Here is a 21,582-nt window from a genome sequence, read left to right on the forward strand (position 1 = left end):
CCTGTTCCCCTCACACACACACACACACACACGACATGTTACTCTGCGCTGCGCAAAACTCCGCATTTGAACAGTCAATAGCAAATACTTAAACTAATAACAAAACATACTTACATAGTCGCTGATTCAGAAGCGCCAGATTGTCATAGCGAAGTCGGAATTGACCTTTTTTTTTTTTAGAAATAGCCTTTGTGCACAGCCAGCCTTGTACTCTTCTAGGTTAAAAAAACTGTCGTCCATAAAATGCGTTGCACAAATTCGAACATCTGGGTTGTGCTGTTCTGTTGTAAATAAATCTTAACCAATGATTCCTAATTGCATCTACTTCCGGAAGGCCAAATAAAGTGCTTTTGCTTTCGCACTGAAACACACAGCGTCTCCCTGACATGCTGCATCAACACTACTGCTGTTCCTGAAACCACGCCTTCTTTCTTTGCGTGCACATTTGGGCGGCAATATGCTAATATCTCCACATAGTGACGTAGACATGTGGGGGCGTGTTAGAACGAGCCGTTTTAGGGGGGGCATGGCTGACTCTTAACTTTTATAAAGAATATCTCTTTCGATTTGAGACTTTAGTCTTTGCAACTTTACAGATCTTCTTTATGCACCAAGAGCTTGTAACACTAATAAGAGAAAGGAAAAATTGAAATCGCATCATATGACCCCTTTAAAGCTACTCAGATGACTGGCGAAACATCTTCAGAATAATTTATTTCAATATGAATATTAATATTATTAATATATAAATTTAATTATTAAATTATAATTAATTTTTTTATATAATAATAATAAACATTTTGTTATCTTTGGCAGAAGGCCTGTTTGACCAAAAATTTATTTTTCCCTTTTTTAGAGCAAACAATAGACTGCTACACGACAGTGGCTGAGATTTGTCCCTTCAAGGCGTCTGCCTCTCATTGTCCAAGGTACACTTCAAAGTATTGAAATTCTCACTATGTACGCTCTATATCAGTTCAGGTTGTAAGTACTTTGCTTGTCAAAGTAATGCACCTCACCAGTTTCTCCTCTATCTCATCAGAGTCTTCTGCCCAGCTAACTGCCTAAACGAACCATCATATTGGGCTCCAGTGGTCGGCACCAACATTTACGGTGATGTGAGTACCTGCTTCGGTCCGAGAGCGTCCTTACAGGGCTGAGAGATGGGAAATGAGGGAGAACAGGCATTCGTAGTCAAGCACTTACGAGTGCTAAAGTGAGCGTGCTGCTCTTGTGGTGAGGGTCGACCGCGGGAATTGTCTGTGTGAGTCTGAAGGGAGTTTTCGATGGAGGTGGCCGCCATTGTCGCCACTAATTTCTCTCCCAGAGTGTAGACTGACCACAGAGCAGCAGCTGGGAGAGCAGCTCTCTTCACTGACTCATGCATGCCTGAGGTCAGGACTTGGCATTACAGACCACTTAACTGTTTAGGGAACAGCTTGCTGTGTAACTTCAGTGTAACAGTGTAACTTCATCATTGCAGAGGCTCTTTATTAACTTATTAATCAAAATTACGACACTAATTAATTTGAAAGCCCTTATGAAAAAGAAGTGCACTTAATTGTTTTGAATATGCACTTGTAGTGTACTTTAAATCTTAAAAGTATATTTTCAAAAAAAAACTTTACTTGCAGATAATATATTCCTAATGAAATAAAAGGCCACTTAAGTGTCCTTAAAGAAAGACGGTTTCTTAACTTAAGTACACTTTTAAACAGTTCACTTTGTGATAATGTTTTACTTTAAAGTCTGTTTAAATCATTAAGTTTTATTAATCTTTTTCACTTTTCTCTTGTTTTGATGTGTTGGCTTCAATATTACATTTATTATAAATATATTTTAAATGCACTAAATTGCAACTTCATCATCACAAATGTGTAATTTAATATATTTAATTACATGACATACAGGTATCAATAGAAATGACATTAAAGTATATTTTAGTTTAACATGAATGCTTGTCAGCACATTCAGCAGTAACTTTAACCATGTTTAAAAGATAATAGTAATTTTAAAATGACATATAAAGATGTACATATAAAGTGGGTCAAAAAGCACTCTAAGGTTAATCTAGTCATGTTTAATATAAATATAAACTATAATACATTTTAATTTAATTGCAATTCACATGCCATTAAGTGTCGGAAAACATCAAATTCAGTTTGCACTAAACTATATTCTTTTGAGGTATGTTATTTCCATAATAAGTAGTTTTTTTTAACAGTATGCTAAAGTGTTCTTCAATTCCACAAAAAGAAGAAAAAAAGTAAATACTGTCTATTACTTTCACGTTTTTCCAAACCGGTATTATTTTTTCTTCCTTTTGAAATAAAAGGAACATCTTGTTCTTTTTAATTTAACGAATGAGGACTCTATTTATTCACTTAATTCAATCTGTATAGTTTTATATGAGGAATAGATCAAAATATAAGTTATTCACTGATAATCTTTAGCAAGCTCTTTAGTGAGCTGTCAAACAGTGCAAACTCCAATTTGTGAATCAATCATCCAGAAATGGATCAGCTGAATTCATCGCAAAGATCGGAATCAAACTGTAAATTAAATTTACAGCAATTCAACAGCCAGTCTTCAGTTATTTCTTAAATTAACTTCAATCAGGCATGTCTCGTCCTCACTGGAGGAGAGAGCTAGTGTGGAATGGCCTGGTTGTGTAGTGGTGTATGAACTCAAATGAACTTGTTGCCTTTTGGCTTGTTATGGCTACATTCCTGTGTAAAAGCTGAGCGTCTGCATAGCTGGCCTGATATCAGAGCACGCTCTCCAGCAAGCATTAATTAACCCTCATTATTCAGTGGTTTGGACTTGGTAATTTGTGAAGGTAGTCTTTGTTTGAAAGTGCACTTATACTCAACGCATGAACAATTGGATGAGCATTATAAGATAGCGGCACCCAGATGTGTGCGATGAGCTGTGCACTTTCATTACTTTTCATTATTACTGAATGGTTTTGTGGACAGAGGCAGACAGGATTGAACCTTCTTTCCAGGTTAAAAGAATAAAAACTGAAAGGTACATGCAGTTCCAGAGAGTTCACTAAGCTGCTCTGAAGCCAGGCGTCTGGCCAGCTTGCTTTTTCTGGAGCTCTTGAGCTCTGGCCTTGCTCTTGTGCGTGCGTAGACATCGAAGTGATGTCTTTTGTCAAGGCTCCTTTAGACTGTGTACATCTCAAGGACTGTTGAATAGAGCGTGGAAAATATAGTTGCATGGTGCTATGGTCAGTGTCACTATTACTGTTGCTCATACTTACGACTTTTGTCCAGATTTCTGGCCCGATTTACAGCCTGGAGGAGTCAACACTACACTTTTAAAAATAACGGTTCCAAAAAGGTGATTTTCGTATGATGCCATAAAAGAGCAAATTTTGATTCCCCAAAGAGCCTTTCAATGAACACTTCTTAAAAGAACCATTTTTTTCTTATTAGTGTGAAGAAGTTTGTATTGTTCTAAAGAACCTTTTTCCACTATAAAGCACCTTTTGTGCAATGGAAAGATTCAATGGATGTTAAAGGTTCTTCGTAGAACCATAGATGCCAATGAAAAACCTTTATTTTTAAGAGTGTAGCTGACGAAAGCCGGTCTGCAAATTTTGGGCAATCAGACAATCATGTAGTGAATGATGGGTACAGACAGTTTTTTTAATTTCTTAAATTTTGATATTTTGAGCTGATTTTAGAACACATATCTGACCCTGGAGCACAAAACCAGTCTTAAGTCGCTGGGGTATATTTGTAGCAATAGCCAAAAATACATTGTATGGGTCAAAATTATTGATTTTTCTTTTATGCCAAAAATCATTAGGATATTAAGCAAAGATCATGTTCCATGAAGATATTTTGTAAATTTCCTACTGTAAATATATTAAAACGTAATTTTTGATTAGTAATATGCATTGCTAAGAACTTCATCTGGACAACTTTAAAGGCGATTTTCTCAGTATTTTGATTTTTTTTGCACCCTCAGATTCCAGATTTTCAAATAGTTGTATCTCGGCCAAATATCCAATATGTCCTATCCTAACAAACCATAAATCAATGGAAAGCTTATTTATTCAGCTTTCAGATGATGTATAAATCTCAATTTCAAAAAATTGACCCTTATGACTGCTTTTGTAGTCCAGGGTCACAAATTGTTTTCATTTGCCTTGAGTCTCTTACCATGTTTCTACGTGAGTTTGTTGTGTTCAAGAATGACTTGGAAGTCTTGTATTGTCATGTGCTATCCTCAGTCGTGCAGTTATTCTCTGTAACCATTTACAAAGTCAAGTGTTTTCAAATCTGCTCAGATTTTAAAACTTGTGTAGTGTATTCCAGCCTTTAAGGGTTCATGTGTCATGTGGTGTAAACTTAATCCTTAAAGCAATCATTCATTATTAATTTATAAATATTGTCTAGTATGCATTTTCAACCTGAATTAAACTTACTTTGTCATAAAGAGGTTAAACAAATATTTTTTTCTAAGAATTAATAATAAAAGATCATGCCAAACTACTAAACATATTTAAAAATTATCTCAAAATGTAATAATAACAATAATAATCTTTATTTTTCTATAGTGCCTTTAAATGTTACTTCTCAAAGCGCTTTACATAACAAATAAAACATCAAAATACACCATGTAAGAATGAAAAAAAGAAGCAAAAAAACATTTAAACCACATTAGAAATAAAAACAATATAAAATTTATATAAAGATTTAAGTAAAAGCTACCCTAAAGAAATAAGTTTTAAGGCGAGATTTTAAAATGTTAAGAGACTTTGCCTGCCTTATTTCAGTAGGCAGAGATGTATGTCAATTCAGAAATTAAAAACATGCCCATTAAGAGGTGTATTTAAGACATTGTATGTAAAATTGGCATTTTTAAAAAATATATTTTTGCATTGTCACTGACCCTAAAAGTACAGTTTGACATGACTGTTCATAGAAATGAACTCGCATTGGTTGTGTTATCTATTTGCACCCAGTGCATGATATGTGCACACTACAGGTCAAAAGTTTGTAAAGTCTCTTACGCTCACCAATGCTACATTTATTTGATAAAATTGTTAAAAACAATACTATTGTGAAATGTTGAATAACTGTTTTTTATTTGAATGTATTTTAAAATGTAATTTACTCCTGTGATGGCAAATCTGAATTTCCAGCCATTACTCCAGTCTTAAGTTTCACATGATGCTTTTCAACATTGATAATAATAAGAGCCATTATTAATAATTAAGCGCCAATAATAATTGAGCAGTGAGCATGAGATTTTATACCAAACTTTTGACTAGTAGTGTATATAACAGATGTGCAAGTTTGAGGAAGCATGATATAAATCCTCCAGAATGAAGGTCAGTGGATCTACTCATGAACGCTGGCATGTCGACTAAAAGAATACGCTTTTGTCTCCTCGTGTCCAGGGCTCCAGTATCTGCCGAGCAGCTCTCCACGCTGGAGTGATCAAAGCCAGCGGCGGCTATGTGGACCTCCTGGCTCTGGATAAGAGGAATTCTTACTTAAATGTAACTTTAAACTTTAGAGTTGTTGTTGTTGTTTTTTTTGATCCACTGAAACAGGACTTAAAGTTCCAAACCTGTATGAATTTCTTACTCATATAAAAGATATTGTGAGGAATGTTGATAACCAAACAGTTGCTGGTCGCCACTGACTTCCATGGTATGGATGGAAAAAAATACTCTGGAAGTCAATGGCTAGCAGCAAGTGTTTGGTTACCCACATTCTTCAGAATATCTTTTATATGAGTAAGAAATTAATATAGGTTTGGAACTTGAAGGTGAAAAAATGACAGAATTTTCTTTTTTGGGTGAACTATCCCTTTAAGTCCTGTTTAAGTGGATAAAAAAACAACAACTCTAAAGTTTAAAGTTCAGCTAATTGCATTTAATACAAATTTAAACTCTAATCATTTTCATTTAAGTGTCTGAAAACTATGGAAGCCCGTTTCCGCCACTGAATAAAAAAAATATAATTCTGTAAGTCATAATTATGAGAAACTTTCTCAAAATTATGACTTAGTATCTCGTTATATTGAGAAACTTTCTCGTAATAATGACTTAGTTTCTCATAATAAAGAGAAACTTTCTCGTAATAATGACTTAATTTCTCGTAATAATGAGAAACTCTCTTAATAATGACAGTTTCTCATTATTATGACTTACAGAATTATATTTTTTTATTCAGTGGCGGAAACGGGCTTCCATAGAAAACATTAAAACAATATACTTAAGTGTGAACTGAATATAAGATCTTAGATATTTTTCACAAAGATCTGTTCATATTCGAGTGGCAAGTGTGTTTTTTAAAGTAGTTAATTGTTTGTTCATTGTTTTCTTTGCATTTTTTTCTTGCAGTAAAAGCAATACAGAAGGCGGTTCGTTCCGTGTCTTCGCTGTTAGAGAGTGAGACGGCACTGACGACGCACAAAAGGTCACCGATTTGCTCTCAAAAGTCAGGACATATCAAAGGAGTGGCAAGTGTGTTTTTTAAAGTAGTTAATTGTTTGTTCATTGTTTTCTTTGCATTTTTTTCTTGCAGTAAAAGCAATACAGAAGGCGGTTCGTTCCGTGTCTTTGCTGTGAGAGAGTGAGACGGCACTGACGACGAACAAAAGGTCACCGATTTGCTCTCAAAAGTCAGGACATATCAAAGGAAATGCAACACTTCGGACTCTGTCTTTGGGAGGAAAGAGACATTTACAGAAGACCAAAGGATCTGTCAAAGTCTGCTAGCTCAATCCATGGGCTTCCAGGGGTTTTATATACAATTGTGAATAACGTTTTTAAGCACACATGCAACTCTTAACAAAATGCAGTGTGGTAGAAATGGTATTTTAACAGCGGTGCTGGTTTTAATCGGTGTTTTTTTAAATACATGCAAAATCTCTAATTTCATTACAAAAGGCATATTGATTACACTGTATTTAATCTGTACAGATATTTTGTCGATTTGTCAGACTTGTTGTGTGTTTCGCATTTTTTTGCTTTATTTCATTAATCATTTTTGAAGCCGGAGCTGGAAAAGAGCGTGACAATCACCACATACTTTTTTGCTTCAAGAATTATTTTTCCCATTCAGTTTATTCATAGTGAAAAAAATCCAACCATCTCCAAGATGAATCACCAAATTACAAACCTATTATGAAAATATAATTCAGAGCTCATGGTACGTCTGTCTCAAAAGTTTATGCTTTATTGTTAAAATCAACTTCTTTATGACGAAAATGAGTGCGGCTTTTAACTTCCGGAAACTTTTGCGCTCTATTGCAATAGTAGTTGAGTGTGTACAGTGCAGTAGGGGGGATTTATTGGACCTGAAGTGGGCAAACAGATGCTTCACAGAGAAATGGCAAAGAAAAAGAGGCAAAACTCCAAGCAAAAGAAACCTTCCCTTCATAATGCATGCAAGCCTTCCAGAGTCAACACTACTCAGACACTATGGTAAAGGTGCAAAAACATTGCAACAATGTTTAATCCCAGGAGAATTCAGTCACAGAGTGCATGTTTAGGCTCATCTTTCATCATGGTACCTTCATTTATGTTATTTATTATTATGCCTCCTTCTACTCCTGCTCAGAGCTGCAAATTCTGTGGAACAGAACCAAATATTTATGAATGTGACGCATGATATATGCCCACTTGAGATTGAAACGTCTGTCAGAGTCTAACATGTTCCTGTTTGGTTAAATGCTATACAAAACCCAGAGTTCATCATTACTGCCAAAAGCAATTTCATTAGAACTTTAACTTTATTTTTTATTTTGCACGGAATGAAACCCAAGTGCACAGTGCCGACCAAACACCGATTTTTTAAAAATCACATTATACTGCAATGTAATAGAAAGGTACTTAAGTCATGCCTCTGTGAAGAAAGAAGTATGTCAACTTCTTATCTTAATGCATATTTCTTAGCTTGATAGTGTTTATAGAGTCCCAGATTTAGATAAAATATGGATGTTCTTCTATGAAATAAGGGCCGTTGAGGACAATAACCCCTTTGAAGGCTTCCGTGTTGCTGCTTTTTACTTTTCACCTACTTTTATTTTCTTTGTAACTTTCTTGAAGTGTTACCTCAGTCCTGTTGCAGCAATATATTTGAGTATTAATGTCTTTAGGGAAATCATAAATGTTTGTACAGTGCAATGGTTTGTGTAAATATTCAGATTTGTGCTTTGTTTTCAAGTCAGTAATGTAAAAGTATGAAAGCGTATGTCATCTGTGCCTTTTTAAAGCCAGAGGATAATTGTTTTTGCACAAATTTAAAATTAAGACTATAAAATCTATGATACTGAGACAATGTCTGTCTTTTGCTTTATAAAACATGTATTTAGGTAACTGGGTTTTATACTGTTTATCAAATGTGACATCTTTATTTTACCACGTGAAATCAAAACCATATCAAAAAGTCCCCCAGACCACCCAAGCACCGGTCGACTCTTCATACACCACTTTTCAGTGAATAAAGAATAGTAGGAGTATACATATTTCAGATTATTCAATATAAATGATGTAGACTTCAGTCAGGGTCATCAGCGGATGCATTTCATGTTATAAAATTAATTCTTGGTACAAATACTTGAAAGCAAGTACTTGCTGGAAGAGAGATACACTAAATGAGGCCTGTCAATGTGTCTGAGACAAACAGTTCTTAGCAAGAAAGGCAGTTAGGCTCTTAGCCAGAACATATTTTCACTGAACAGTTTATAAAACAGGTTGTCTAAGCAAGTGGAGATGCATGTTTTATGTCACAAACCGGCACAGTATAAAGCATGACAAAATATGCACTTTATTATGAAACTTTAAATCTGCACTTTTGAAAATGCACTGTTTAAAAGAGTACTTAAGTGTTAAGAATCATGAAAGTCTCTTTATGTACACATAACTGGCTGGTATTTTTTTTTTAAATATACTTTTAGAATTAAAAGTACGCATTCAATACTGTTCAGCACAATTCATTTCACAATGGTAAGAGAATCAAAATTGGCAGTCACTTGATGGAAGAAAGTCATATTAAGCAGACGCCCACATAGACAGGTTGCACGATAAAGGACATTTTGGTAACCCTAAAGGGTTATTAGGGAATCATATCCACTATTAAGTTGCTTATTAGCATGCATATTAGCATGTTGACTGTTTATTAGTACTTATAAAGCACATATTAATGCCTTATTATGCATGGCCATATTCTACATCCCTTAACCCCACCCCATACCTAAACAAAAATGCTACAAAAACTACCTTATCATCAATAAGTAGATACAGTATTTAGGAGTTTATTGAGGGGAAACTCTGTTGAAGGAGAACATAATCTGGACATACAGTAAAATGCAGGAATGACATAATGTTGAACTGTGCTGCATTACTCTTCAGCCCTTTAATCTGTTCTTCCTCATGTCATGATGGAGACAAGAAGGAATTCGCCAGGTTTACCATAATGGCAACTCTGAATGTTTAGAACATGCTGACACTTCAGACCTGCGTTTATTGAGCAGCTGTTGCGGAAAGTCAAGTACTTGCTGTTTAAAGATACTCTCTTGAACATTACTGACATGCATAAGAACCGTGTTGGGTCAAAAACCCTTCTGTGATGATGACTGTAATATCTCCAGTTCTATACAACAATGCGAGCAAATGTTGTATAGAACTGGAGATATTACAAAATAGACTTTTTCTACAAGTTCCTTTTTTTCTCTGTTTTTCCCCACTAAATACAGGGTTGATCTATTATAATGTCAAACAGCATTTCAAGGTCTTGTGGATTAGAGGGTTATGTATTGTTGTTTTGAATTGTGACTTTAATGATTACCTATAATCAGTGTCTGAAATCCCACCGCCGACTATAAATGTTTCATTTTGGTCTCTATAAATCTTTCAGCTGTAATTAAAGAGAGCTGTTGGCATTCTTACCCTGGTGTTTCACACTTGCTTGTGCTTCCTCACCAACATGTGTTTTAAAGCTAAAAGACATTTCTAGGACATGACATTTGGTAATTGTATGAGTCATTCAGGTCATTGGAATTGGGACAGATTCTTAAAGGTGATATGTATTGATTCTGCAAAAAGATGAAAAAGAGAAAACATTTAAAGATAAAAAAAAAGAAAAAATGCATCTTTGTTGTTTGTCATTTCTCCGATCACAAATGCAGACATAGTTTTATGTTTATGGGGCACGATGCAACACGTAAAAAGACACTATAAGTCATTATAATCAGTAGTTATGTCCCCACTGGATGCAACAAATGCCTCGTTCATAATGGGTTTTATTGGTTTTGTCTCGTCGCCTCAGCCTGGGACAGGGCATCATCACAGTATGGTAAGGGGCATAACATTTCCGTCAAACGCTTGAGGTATTCGGCCAATCACAACGCACTGGATAGCTGGCCAATCACAGCACACCTCGCTTTTCAGACCGATGAGCTTTGTAAAAATGTACGCGTTTCAGAAAGGCGGGGCATAGAGAAGAAACAATAATGTACAGTATGTGGAAAATAATGTGTTTTTTAACCTTAAACCGCATAAACACATTTCATTACACCAAATACACAAAATAATGTTCTTTTTAGCAACATCATATTTAATAGCGTCAAATCATTTTAATTGAATTTGACAGGGCCTGTTTCATGGCCTGAAGTCGTACTTCAGAAGAGAATACATGCAGTGTTGTAATATAGTAGAGTAGTTAGTTGTATAGTTGTAAATGCTATGGTATACTAATATGGTAATCAGTTATGATATCATTATATCCTAAACGTAAAAATATTCAAAAAAGTCCAAAAATAAAATAAAAGTTTGCTAAAATATGTTGCAAATTCATGTAAATATATTTTCTACAAATATATATTTTTTGTATTTGAAAATATATTTTAAAAATCTAAATCTAAATATTTATTACAATATAAATAATGTAAGGGAAACAGGTCAATAATTTAGCTCAAAGGGAATCATTTAAGATTTTAAAGGGAACTCCACCATTAATATGTAAGGGAATTAGGACAGAATCACTGTTTTACGGCAGATCACTGAGACGGCCAGCGATTCAGTGAACGGGCAAATAATGGATATAAATAAAAACAGTATTCTTCCACCAAACAATGTAGTTCCTTAGAAACAGTTGTGGTTCCAACAAAGTGGTTGCAGAGCAACACACAGAAGTAAACAAAGGTGTATGTTTGTAGAGTAATTTACAACAGCTTCGAATGCGGCTCAGCCAATCAGAATCAAGGACCAGAACTATCCGTTTTATAAGAAGTTTTTCTGAACCAAAACACAACAGTGAAATTTTTTTTGAGAATTTAGAGTCAAATAAAACTAGCTGAGTTTCACTAAATGGTGTAACTAATTTTACAAATATTTGTTTGAACAGAGTTATTAATGTGCATGATTGTTAAAACGACTGATTAGCCTAACGCTGAGGAAAACACCAAGTCCATGAGAAGTTTTCCAAGTGGACGTTCCCTTGACACATGTACATATAACTGCAATCACAGCAAACAATGCAGGTAAGTGTCTGTGCTCACTTTGGATTTCCACAGAGAAAAGTGTAGTACCTTCAGCTCTGTTGGACACCAAAAACTATGCCTGGTGGTCATTAACAATAGTCTTTGAACTATCACGATATCCAAAAGCCATTTGTGAAGTACTGTAGGTTTATGGTACATCTTCCGGCATGTCATTTAGACATCTGTTCGAGGATCATGCTATAAGAGCGGTCAAAGGTGAGGGGCCTTAGAGACACATTGGGCCCTCCAATAACAGAAGCAAAGGAAATGATGTGTATCTCAGGAATCTGGGCTGTAGAAGAGCTGCAGTAAATCACCTGAGATCTGGGAACACCATCACTGAAGCTCTTGTCAGACAGTCACAAATATTTGTTACACTGTTACTGACATAAAAATGTGTCCACGTGTCTTCCATATACATTATATGATCGGTATATAAACATGTCTGCATTTATGGACGAGTAGACTAAAACTCTTAACAAACACAATATTCAGTGTTTTGATGTTATGTTCATTTGAGATTTATATACACATAAATATTAATAAATGTACATATATACATGATTTATGTATACATATGACGATATTTGATACATCAGGCTTTTATGGCTCATACAGTATGATAAAGTGAGAATATGGAGCTCATACTTGAGGAATAAAAACACCTCTTTCAGAGGCCTAAAATTAGCAAAAATGTGCAATTTGGCGCCGTTGCAAGACCAAAAATTAAGATGACATTCTGATGCTTGTTATGTAAATCAATGAGATCTTTATAAGAGTATAGCAGACTACCTGAAACACATAAAACACATATACATATCAGTTGCCACTCTATATATTTTAATAACATGTCTTAGTAAGATGATATTTAAATGCTTAGTTTTATGATCAATGTTCTGCACTTTTTATTGTGGGGCAAAACACATTTTGCAATACAATGATGATTGAGATGAACAAATAAACATTCCTCAACAGCATGGTGGATCATATTTGATACTCACATTTTAACATGATGTTTCTAAAAAATGAATAATCAAGTAAACCTAAGGTGCTTCAGTCCAATCAGTGTTCATCTTAAAATATTACTAACAATATAAGAACTATTCTTACTTTATAAAAATCAGTAAAGAGTTGCAACATCTCACAGGAAAAAGACACGTGAACCTGTAGGAGGATGTTTTTATAGTTATTCTAAAAGGCCTTTTACTTGCTAAAACGTATATGAACTTTCAATCTGACAACAGAAGGCATGTAGTCAATTGTGTGCAACAGGTTTTTCAGCAACGTTTTGTTGATCATGTTGATAATTCTATGAGGCCATAGAAATTTGCATATCAAGTATGATACAGTAGACTTTATAGGGTTAAGAATGTGTCTACTAAGAAAACTTTGGTGTAGAATAATTGATACCAAATTCCTTACGTGCACAGATAAAGTATTTTGTAGCACAATCTTTAAAGGCTTCTGGAAAGTAACGCTGACAAGAAATGATATCTTTAATTTCTGAAGTATTCAGCTAAACACAGGGTGCCATCGTGTTGGCTAGTGAAGAGAAACTGTTTATCGTTCTGGGACTGAGGGATATTATGGAGTATGAGTCAAATCATGGTTCAGGTCCAACTGAACAACAGTGCTGTTTTTTGGTTTACACTTTAATGGTCTCATTTTTCCCAATGTGACACACTTTCGTGGTGGGAAGACATGACAGATGTTACAGTTTAAGGTTACTATTCCTGTACTGTATTTTACCATGCTGCTAATGCAGAGAGTCCCACAGTACTGCTGAGACGGTTAAAACAACAAGCTGCGTCTCAGAGATGTTTTGGATCATTGATGCTCTGGTGGCTTGTTCTGAGGTGCTGTTTGATGGATGTCAAGTCTTTTATTGCCACCATATGCTCATGAGATTCTCAGAAGATTATGTAGGCGCCTACAGGATGGGCTCTTTAAGGCCCACTGCGGTGTTTGCAGAAACGTTGTTGTCAGTGAAAAAAAAGTTCATCCATTAATGTTCAAGCAGAGAAAACCATGTAAATGTCCTCCCAGAGAGCATCACATTCTTACAAATGCCATTTATTGGATATTGCATAAACCAGAACTGTGTATTAAGATTTGAGCCGAGTTATCCCTGAACTTTTTGATGCTTTTTGACGCTTCTCAGTTGTTACAAAAAGAATCAGTGAACAAAATGCCTGATTTGCTATTACATTTTCTAGATACAATTTCTAAAATGATTTTATTAGCATCTCCAAATACTCACCATACTGATCAAAAAAAAAAAAAACTTTTACGTGAACATTAAACACTATAACATCAATTACACATAAAAAATATATTTACGAGTAAATGAATGGGGGGTATCTGTATATCTGAATTCACAGTATTTATAATAAGTAAGCGGAAAGTACCTGCCAATGAGATTCTGATGCATCTGATGGACATTTTACTATCCCATGGAAGAGGATTTGTAAATTGCATTGAACAAGAAACATCAAATAAAGAGACAAACATTATTTGTATCATTTGTGTTTTATTTTATTGTTTAATAATAATAATAATTATTATTATTATAATTTTTATATAAATAACTGTTTTGCTTTTTTGTACACTTGCACTGTTGCTTAACCTGGAGTTTCTTAAATTTTTTTATTATTTTTTTTTATCATGATTGAAAGGTCAACGCACATGTTTGTCACCATATTTTGAGAATGATTATTTACATTGAGTCATTATAGTTTAGTATAGTTATTTGAGTATTAATATATAAGTTTTACCAAAACCTAAATCATGTTAGCTAAGGATGTAAAAAGCTGCCATTATTAAATCATTTAATCTTTAAACCATTGCTTCACGCCAAAATGTTTTTGCAGACTGCTTCTGCTTAGTAAACACATGGTGCATATTTCTCTCCTGATTCTCCTGATTACTTTTCCACAGGAGAAAGCAATATTATGGTTTGAAAAAAGTTTTGAAGGTAAAAACATGTCAATAATGGATTTGTTCCTTACAAACACGCAGCTTTTCACTTCACAAGATGTTAACTGATGGACTGGAGTGGTGTGGATTACTTGTGGATTATTGTGATGTTTTTATCAGCTGTTTGGACTCTAATTCTGACGGCACCCATTCACTGTAGAGGATCCATTGGTGAGCAAGTAACGGAATGCTACATTTCTCCAAATCTGTTCTGATGAAGAAATAAACTCATCCACATCTGGGATGACCTGAAGATGAGTAAATTTTCAGCAAATGTAAATTTTTGGGTGAACTGTTCCTTTAATGCTAGTGCAAAAGGCCTAGAGAGACCGAGCCTCCTGTGGGGCGAATAGACTTGCCTCACTCCCAGTCTAGTACTTTCAGTCTGGGAGAGAAACCTTTCCCAGAACCTTTCTGATCGGGCGCAGTGGACCCTGCATTATGCATGTGCCGTGTTTTTTTGTTGTTGTACATCTCTCCCATTCGTTGTAAGGTTATCACAAATGTAACAGGGACTCATTATGTAATCTGACTGTCTTTTGTGTTGGCGAACACGACCACCCTAAAGACTATGTCACAACTGCAAAGTCTGTGATATGGGAAAGTTTTCCCTATGATTCCGGCTTGATGACGATCATAATCGTTCTTGGAATACAGTGAGTCCCTCTTATGATAAGAGGGTATTTCCAATGAATCACACATTGATGCATTCTGAGAAGTGTTGCTGAAATATAATTTATTAAGGGTGAGAAATATTAAACTTTAGTAGATGTATTGTGGTTTCTGTGTGTGGGTTATGTATGTCAAGTGCCAACTAACCACTGTTTTATGTATTTTTAATCAAGAAAATATGGTTGTTTTTATATTGTTCTGTGGAAATGACACCTTCAGTCCTCGGGAGGCTCTTAAATAAGTAAATACTGTGATAGTTGTTAGCTGCCAACTGCTGATTGTGTTTTCACTTCACAGGATGTTAACTGATGGACTGGAGTGGTGTGTGGATTACTTGTGGAATATTGTGATGTTTTTGTCAGCTGTTTGGACTCTAATTCTGACGGCACCCATTCAAGGCAGAGGATCCACTGGTGAGCAAGTGATGCTACATTTCTCCAAATCTGATAAAGAAAGAAACTCATCTATATCTTGCACATTTTCAGCAAATTTTCATTTTTGGGTGAACTATTCCTTTAAAGTTGACATATTTTGCCCCTTTTTACAATATGTAATATAAGTCTCTGGTGTCCCCAGAATGTGTCTGTGAAGTTTCAGCTCAAAATACTCCACAGATCATTTATTATATAATTTTGAAAATGCCTATTTTGAGTGGAGGCAGAAACAAGCTGTTTTTCGGGCCTGTGTCTTTAAATGCAAATGAGCTGCTACTCCCCGCCCCCTTTTCCAGAATAGAGCTGCGCCTTTACAGCTCGGACCTGCTAAAAACATCAGTTTTGGTTCAGATTATCATGTTTATCACGCGGAAATCATGAGTTTTAAACCATATGAGTTTAAACTTCTGATATAAGGTTTTCCGAGCGCACATATCCGAAGCACACGGACAGAAAGCGGCTGTCACAGCATGTGGGTACTAAACTAAGTTCTCATTAGGGCCTTTCGCACCGCTTTAGTTCCAGAAAAGTCCAGGACACGATGCCCTCCTCTAAATGCTTGTTTTCATTTTGTTTTCCCCCAATTATTGACCAAAATGTCACCGCTTTCACAAAGACTATAACAAGAAGTTGTCTTCTGATGTCAGTTTAACTCAACTCTGTATGGGGAATGTTTTCAGTCAAATTCAAAGGGTTTCTCTCAAGCTGTAATTTACTTACTCTAACCATTTAGGACGCAAATGGCTTTATTTATTCAACAGCATATACGGTAGTTAGAAGACTACAAGAACCAGATGACTATAAGAGGTGAAACTTGAGCTGTTTGTTGTTCCACGGAACCATAAATTAACCATATAGTTGGTTTGTTGTGACGTCTATCTGCACATGTTGGTCATCGCAGTGTCTGGCTCTTTAAAGGGTTCAAATGCTCCAACTTTGTTGATTCATATTTTTATTTCCCAGGAGGAAAAACACCAGCAGCTCAAAATACTCCACAGATCATTTATTATATAATTTTGAAAATGCCTATTTTGAGTGGAGGCAGAAACAAGCTGTTTTTCGGGCCTGTGTCTTTAAATGCAAATGAGCTGCTGCTCCCCGACCCCTTTTCCAGAATAGAGCTGTGCCTTTACAGCTTGTGTCTGCTAAAAACATCAGTTTTGGTTCAGATTATCATGTTTATCACGCGGAAATCATGAGTTTTAAACCATATGAGTTTAAACTTCTGATAAGGTTTTCCGAGCGCACACATCCGAAGCACACGCACAGAAAGCGGCTGTCACAGCATGTGGGTACTAAACTAAGTTCTCATTAGGGCCTTTCGCACCGCTTTAGTTCCAGAAAAGTCCAGGACACGATGCCCTCCTCTAAATGCTTGTTTTCATTTTGTTTTCCCCCAATTATTGACCAAAATGTCACCGCTTTCACAAAGACTATAACAAGAAGTTGTCTTCTGATGTCAGTTTAACTCAACTCTGTATGGGGAATGTTTTCAGTCAAATTCAAAGGGTTTCTCTCAAGCTGTAATTTACTTACTCTAACCATTTAGGACGCAAATGGCTTTATTTATTCAACAGCATATACGGTAGTTAGAAGACTACAAGAACCAGATGACTATAAGAGGTGAAACTTGAGCTGTTTGTTGTTCCACGGAACCATAAATTAACCATATAGTTGGTTTGTTGTGACGTCTATCTGCACATGTTGGTCATCGCAGTGTCTGGCTCTTTAAAGGGTTCAAATGCTCCAACTTTGTTGATTCATATTTTTATTTCCCAGGAGGAAAAACACCAGTCTGACATGGGCAGCGAGTCACTGAGGCCAGCCACTGACATATGCCGAAAGAGGAGGGAGCAGGAGCTCCCATTCCAGCCAAAAATTCTCATTCTTGGAACTAGCATTTTCAGCTGCGAAAGGCGGCTTACAGAGAAGCAGAGGGAAAGACTACAGTTCATACTGTTCTCCAGAAGTCTCACATCCCTCACGTCGCTTTAATTTGTTCAGACTCTGTCACTTTTCTCTGAGGTTTCTTTGGTGTTTGTTATGTGGTGCCACTCAAAATGTAAATAACGGATGCTGCCATCTGCAGTATAAGTCAATGAGTATCCCATTACATATTATTTGACCAAAACAGCTTCTAGTCTAGTCTATTCTATTCTATTCTAGTTTAGTATTATGTTGTGATAAAAAGTGACAGTATGGATCATCCCTACAGTAAGCTTGAACATGAAATTGCAGCAAAAAAAATATTAAGCTATTATAAATATTTAATATTTCAAATAAATGTTTTTTAAGTGATCAATCAAATGAAACTAAATATTTTGTATTAACGAAATAATATATTTACTTTATTTAAAATTATGGTGATATCAAATCCCTTCAAAAAACTTCAACTTCAAAATTTTTACTGAATGATTTCCAGCCGCAAACAATCAAACAATCAATTCACAATTCACTGTTTGAACTCTAAAGTAAGCATGCATCAGAGTCAAGGACAAGGTTGACTCAAGAAAGAAATTACAGGATTTATGTACTGTGCAGATGCCTTTTGAGAGAGAAAAGCTTCTGTATTTCTCTGGATTATTTTACATTATGTGATGTTATTTCTTAATACTAGAAATGTGTAAATGGTCTTTCAGAATTAAGCAGACACAGTTACATCAGATGAGTGGAAAAGTACTCTCCTGCCTGTGGCCTCGTTGCTTGTGCCTGATTCTCCCTCTGGGGTCGCTCTCTATGTAATCAGGTGCGCTAGAGGCCTCAATTTAAGCCAGCGTTCAAGGGCTGCCAAGACTTGCCCGTTTGCTACTTATTTTCACTCATATCTCAGCCTCAAGAGCCAGGCTACAAATGCGAGTGTACGGTTCAGGGTGAAAATGTAAGCTGGAGGTTGAAGGGAGGTCATTCATCTTCAGATTTTCACTGGAGGATCAATGTCCGTTTTGTACAATAATCTACACAGATTTGGCATTGATGCTCATGGCTCCTCCATTATACATTATAATAAGAGAGATTCATGCCATGCAAATACTGGTATTGAATGATCTGGTCAGACAATAAAGACGAGGCTGGACACACATTCTGGGCTTGTCAGATCAAACACAGCCATGTACCCTCAATAACCCTGCACCGTTTTTGTAATTTATAGTACCCAATGTCCTAGATTTCCTCTCAACAAACATCAGCAGAAAGCCATACTAATTGTGCCTGAGAACTTCTGTAAAACAACATTGACAATGACAACTCGAGGCACTCTGAGGAGGCTGTGATAGTTGGCCACAGTGTGTGAAATTTGGAGTTACGTGCTATAATGCCCGTATTGCCAGTTACATTGCACAATACACTGACTGCACTCTTAAAACGAAAGGCTCCAAAGCTTTTGTTTTTGTTTTTTTTGCAGTGATGCCATAGAAGAATCTTTTTTAGGTTCCCTTTAAACAGAACAGTTCTTGAAAAAACAACAGCTCACCCCAAAATGATAATTTGCTGAAAATGTACTCACCCTCAGGCCATCCAAGCTGTAGATGAGTTTGTTTCTTAGAAATTTACCATTACAGCGCTTGCTCACCAGTGGATGCTCTGCAGTGAATGGGTGCCGTCAGAATGAGAGTCCAAACAGCTGATAGAAACATCACAATAATCCACACCACTCCAGTCCATCAGTTAACATCTTGTGAAGCAAAAAGCTGAATGTTTGCAAGAAAAAAATCCATCATCAAGGCATTTTGAAAAAGTTCTCGTCTGATTTCATGAGAGAAATATGCACAAATAAAGCACCGTTTACAGGAGAAAACAGTCAAAAACAGCTCTAAACAAATATGTGGGTTGATTTCGAAGTGAAAGGACACCAGGAGATGGACTTTTTAACTGGATGAAGCGTTATTATGGATTATAGACAAATATTTTGGACAAAAGTGACGGTTTGAAGTTAAAATGCCTTAATGATCGATTTGTTCACAAACACGCAGCTTTTTGCTTCACAAGATGTTAACTGATGGACTGGAGTGGTGTGGATTATTGTGATGTTTTTATCAGCTGTTTGGACTCTCATTCTGACGGCACCCATTCACTGCAGAGCATCCATTGGTGAGCAAGTGATGGAATGCTACATTTCTCCAAATCTGTTCAGATGAAGTAATAAACTCATCCATATCTTCGATGGCCTGAGAGTGAGTAAAATTTCAGCAAATAATGTACCTTTATTTTTTAGAGTATGGCTCATAGTCTGCGTGGAGGAGAAAAAGAAGGAAGAATATCGCTCCTGTATAATTAGATAAAGCCACTTGCGACTATCATATAAGAACTGATAATAATGTGTGATGTACATTAAAGGAATGGCATGCCAAGGGATTAAATTAAGATGATGAATTGTTACAACCACTGAAATGCATAACAAGTTAATCACACAAACTTTCACTCTCTGATTTATAATGTCATAACCACATTTGGGTAAAAATACATTTGTTATTATATAAAGGCCTGCATTCAATTAAGGCTTGTTTGTTGAAACAATACTGAGAAGCTGAAAGTACATCAAGATGTCAGACTTTGTTTTTCTGACTAATCGCTGGCTAAGCATACTATTGTGCTGCGTTGTACTACATCTTATTATAAAGACTGCAAACAGACAGACTTGGTTTAAACCTCAAAGTCTTGAACACAAGCTTTGATGTCTGGTTTTCATCACCAAATTAAAGGTGCATTTAGGAGTTTGGTGCTAATTTAAAAAGTTTGACAAATTATGAAACAAATTGTGTTTTTGTGAAGAGTCAGCTGAATGGTGGACATGCACATTAGTTGACTGTACTTACAATACTTTTCTTTTTAAAGTGTTTTAATTATATATATATATATATATATATATATATATATATATATATATATATATATATATATATATATAAAAGTATAAAAGTATAAATGACGTAAATAATATATAAAAATATAATAATATTAAAAACATTAATATATTCATATAAATTCTCCTGTTTTATATGTACAACAAACAATAATGTATTTTTAAAATAAAATTTATAAACATAATGACAAATAATATATATATATATATATAATATATAAATAAAATAATTATAAAACTATGTATATATTTAACTCATTTTTACAGCATTTTATATAGATATAAATAAATAATTAAATATATAATTTATTAAATAAAATAAATAATACATATTGAAATGTACAAATTTATCATTAACTTAAATTTTTTTTATTTAAGCAGCCTGGTTTCCTGTCACTTAAATGAATTTGCAAATTTGCACCTGCTATCATTTATGAATACCTGAGAGAAGAGAAAAAATAGCTGATGACTTGCAACTCCATAATAAACAGAGTGGATGCGCTTGTGTTGTGCTCGTGGCTGCTGTTTTTAAAGTGACCGAAAAAAATAGGAATAACTGTGTGGTTTGAATGAACTGCTCTATTGGTCTTAAAATGTGACTGAGAAACTTTCTGTCCTTTCGCTTGTCATCACATGCTGTTGTTACTGGTTAATTGCAGCAGTGCTACTTTAATTAAGGGAAGCCAGATGGAGACAGGGATCGGTATTTTATTTTAGAAGAGTTAAAGCTGACTTTCAAAGAGTGATGGTTGTGTTATTGTGGTCACGGTGTCCATGTGGAGAATATCTCCAGAGCGGAGCTGTTTATGACACGGATCAGCAGAGTTGAATGAAAATCAGGCCAGGCTACAGGCTGACCGTTCTGTCTTTGTCTGTGTGCTCTGGTCCTTGTCTTTCCCTGGCACTTGGGACTGCTTATGATAGCAGCCAATTCCACCATGGCTTCTGAGGTTTTGGGATGCTTGGCTTCAAGTGACAGGTCTACCCTTTACTTCTCCCCACTTCTGGCTTTCAGCGTCTTCTCTCGTTCTTGGATAGTAAACCAGCATCTCCTCCCAGCTATGATGACTATATTTTCATGGCTGTGTCGTCATATTTATGTTGATATTTTGGTTTTTTAACCATCCA

The 21,582-nt window shown here is 35.5% G+C and overlaps 1 protein-coding gene across 1 annotated transcript in view; it reads left to right on the forward strand.

The window, feature by feature from the left end:
- LOC107553002 (cysteine-rich secretory protein LCCL domain-containing 2) overlaps window positions 1–8,186 on the forward strand; it is a 23,729-nt gene extending 15,543 nt beyond the window's left edge. The window contains exons 12-16 of the mRNA XM_016235068.1: window positions 857–929; window positions 1,043–1,118; window positions 5,420–5,537; window positions 6,358–6,475; window positions 6,660–8,186. Coding sequence (XP_016090554.1) covers window positions 857–929; window positions 1,043–1,118; window positions 5,420–5,537; window positions 6,358–6,422 — 332 coding nt within the window. The 3' untranslated portion in view covers window positions 6,423–6,475; window positions 6,660–8,186. The remainder of the gene's footprint in view (window positions 1–856; window positions 930–1,042; window positions 1,119–5,419; window positions 5,538–6,357; window positions 6,476–6,659) is intronic.
- Window positions 8,187–21,582: the final 13,396 nt, after the last annotated feature.

Source organism: Sinocyclocheilus grahami, unplaced genomic scaffold (assembly GCF_001515645.1).
Source record: "Sinocyclocheilus grahami isolate Dianchi unplaced genomic scaffold, SAMN03320097.WGS_v1.1 scaffold462.1, whole genome shotgun sequence".
Taxonomy (NCBI): domain Eukaryota; kingdom Metazoa; phylum Chordata; class Actinopteri; order Cypriniformes; family Cyprinidae; genus Sinocyclocheilus; species Sinocyclocheilus grahami.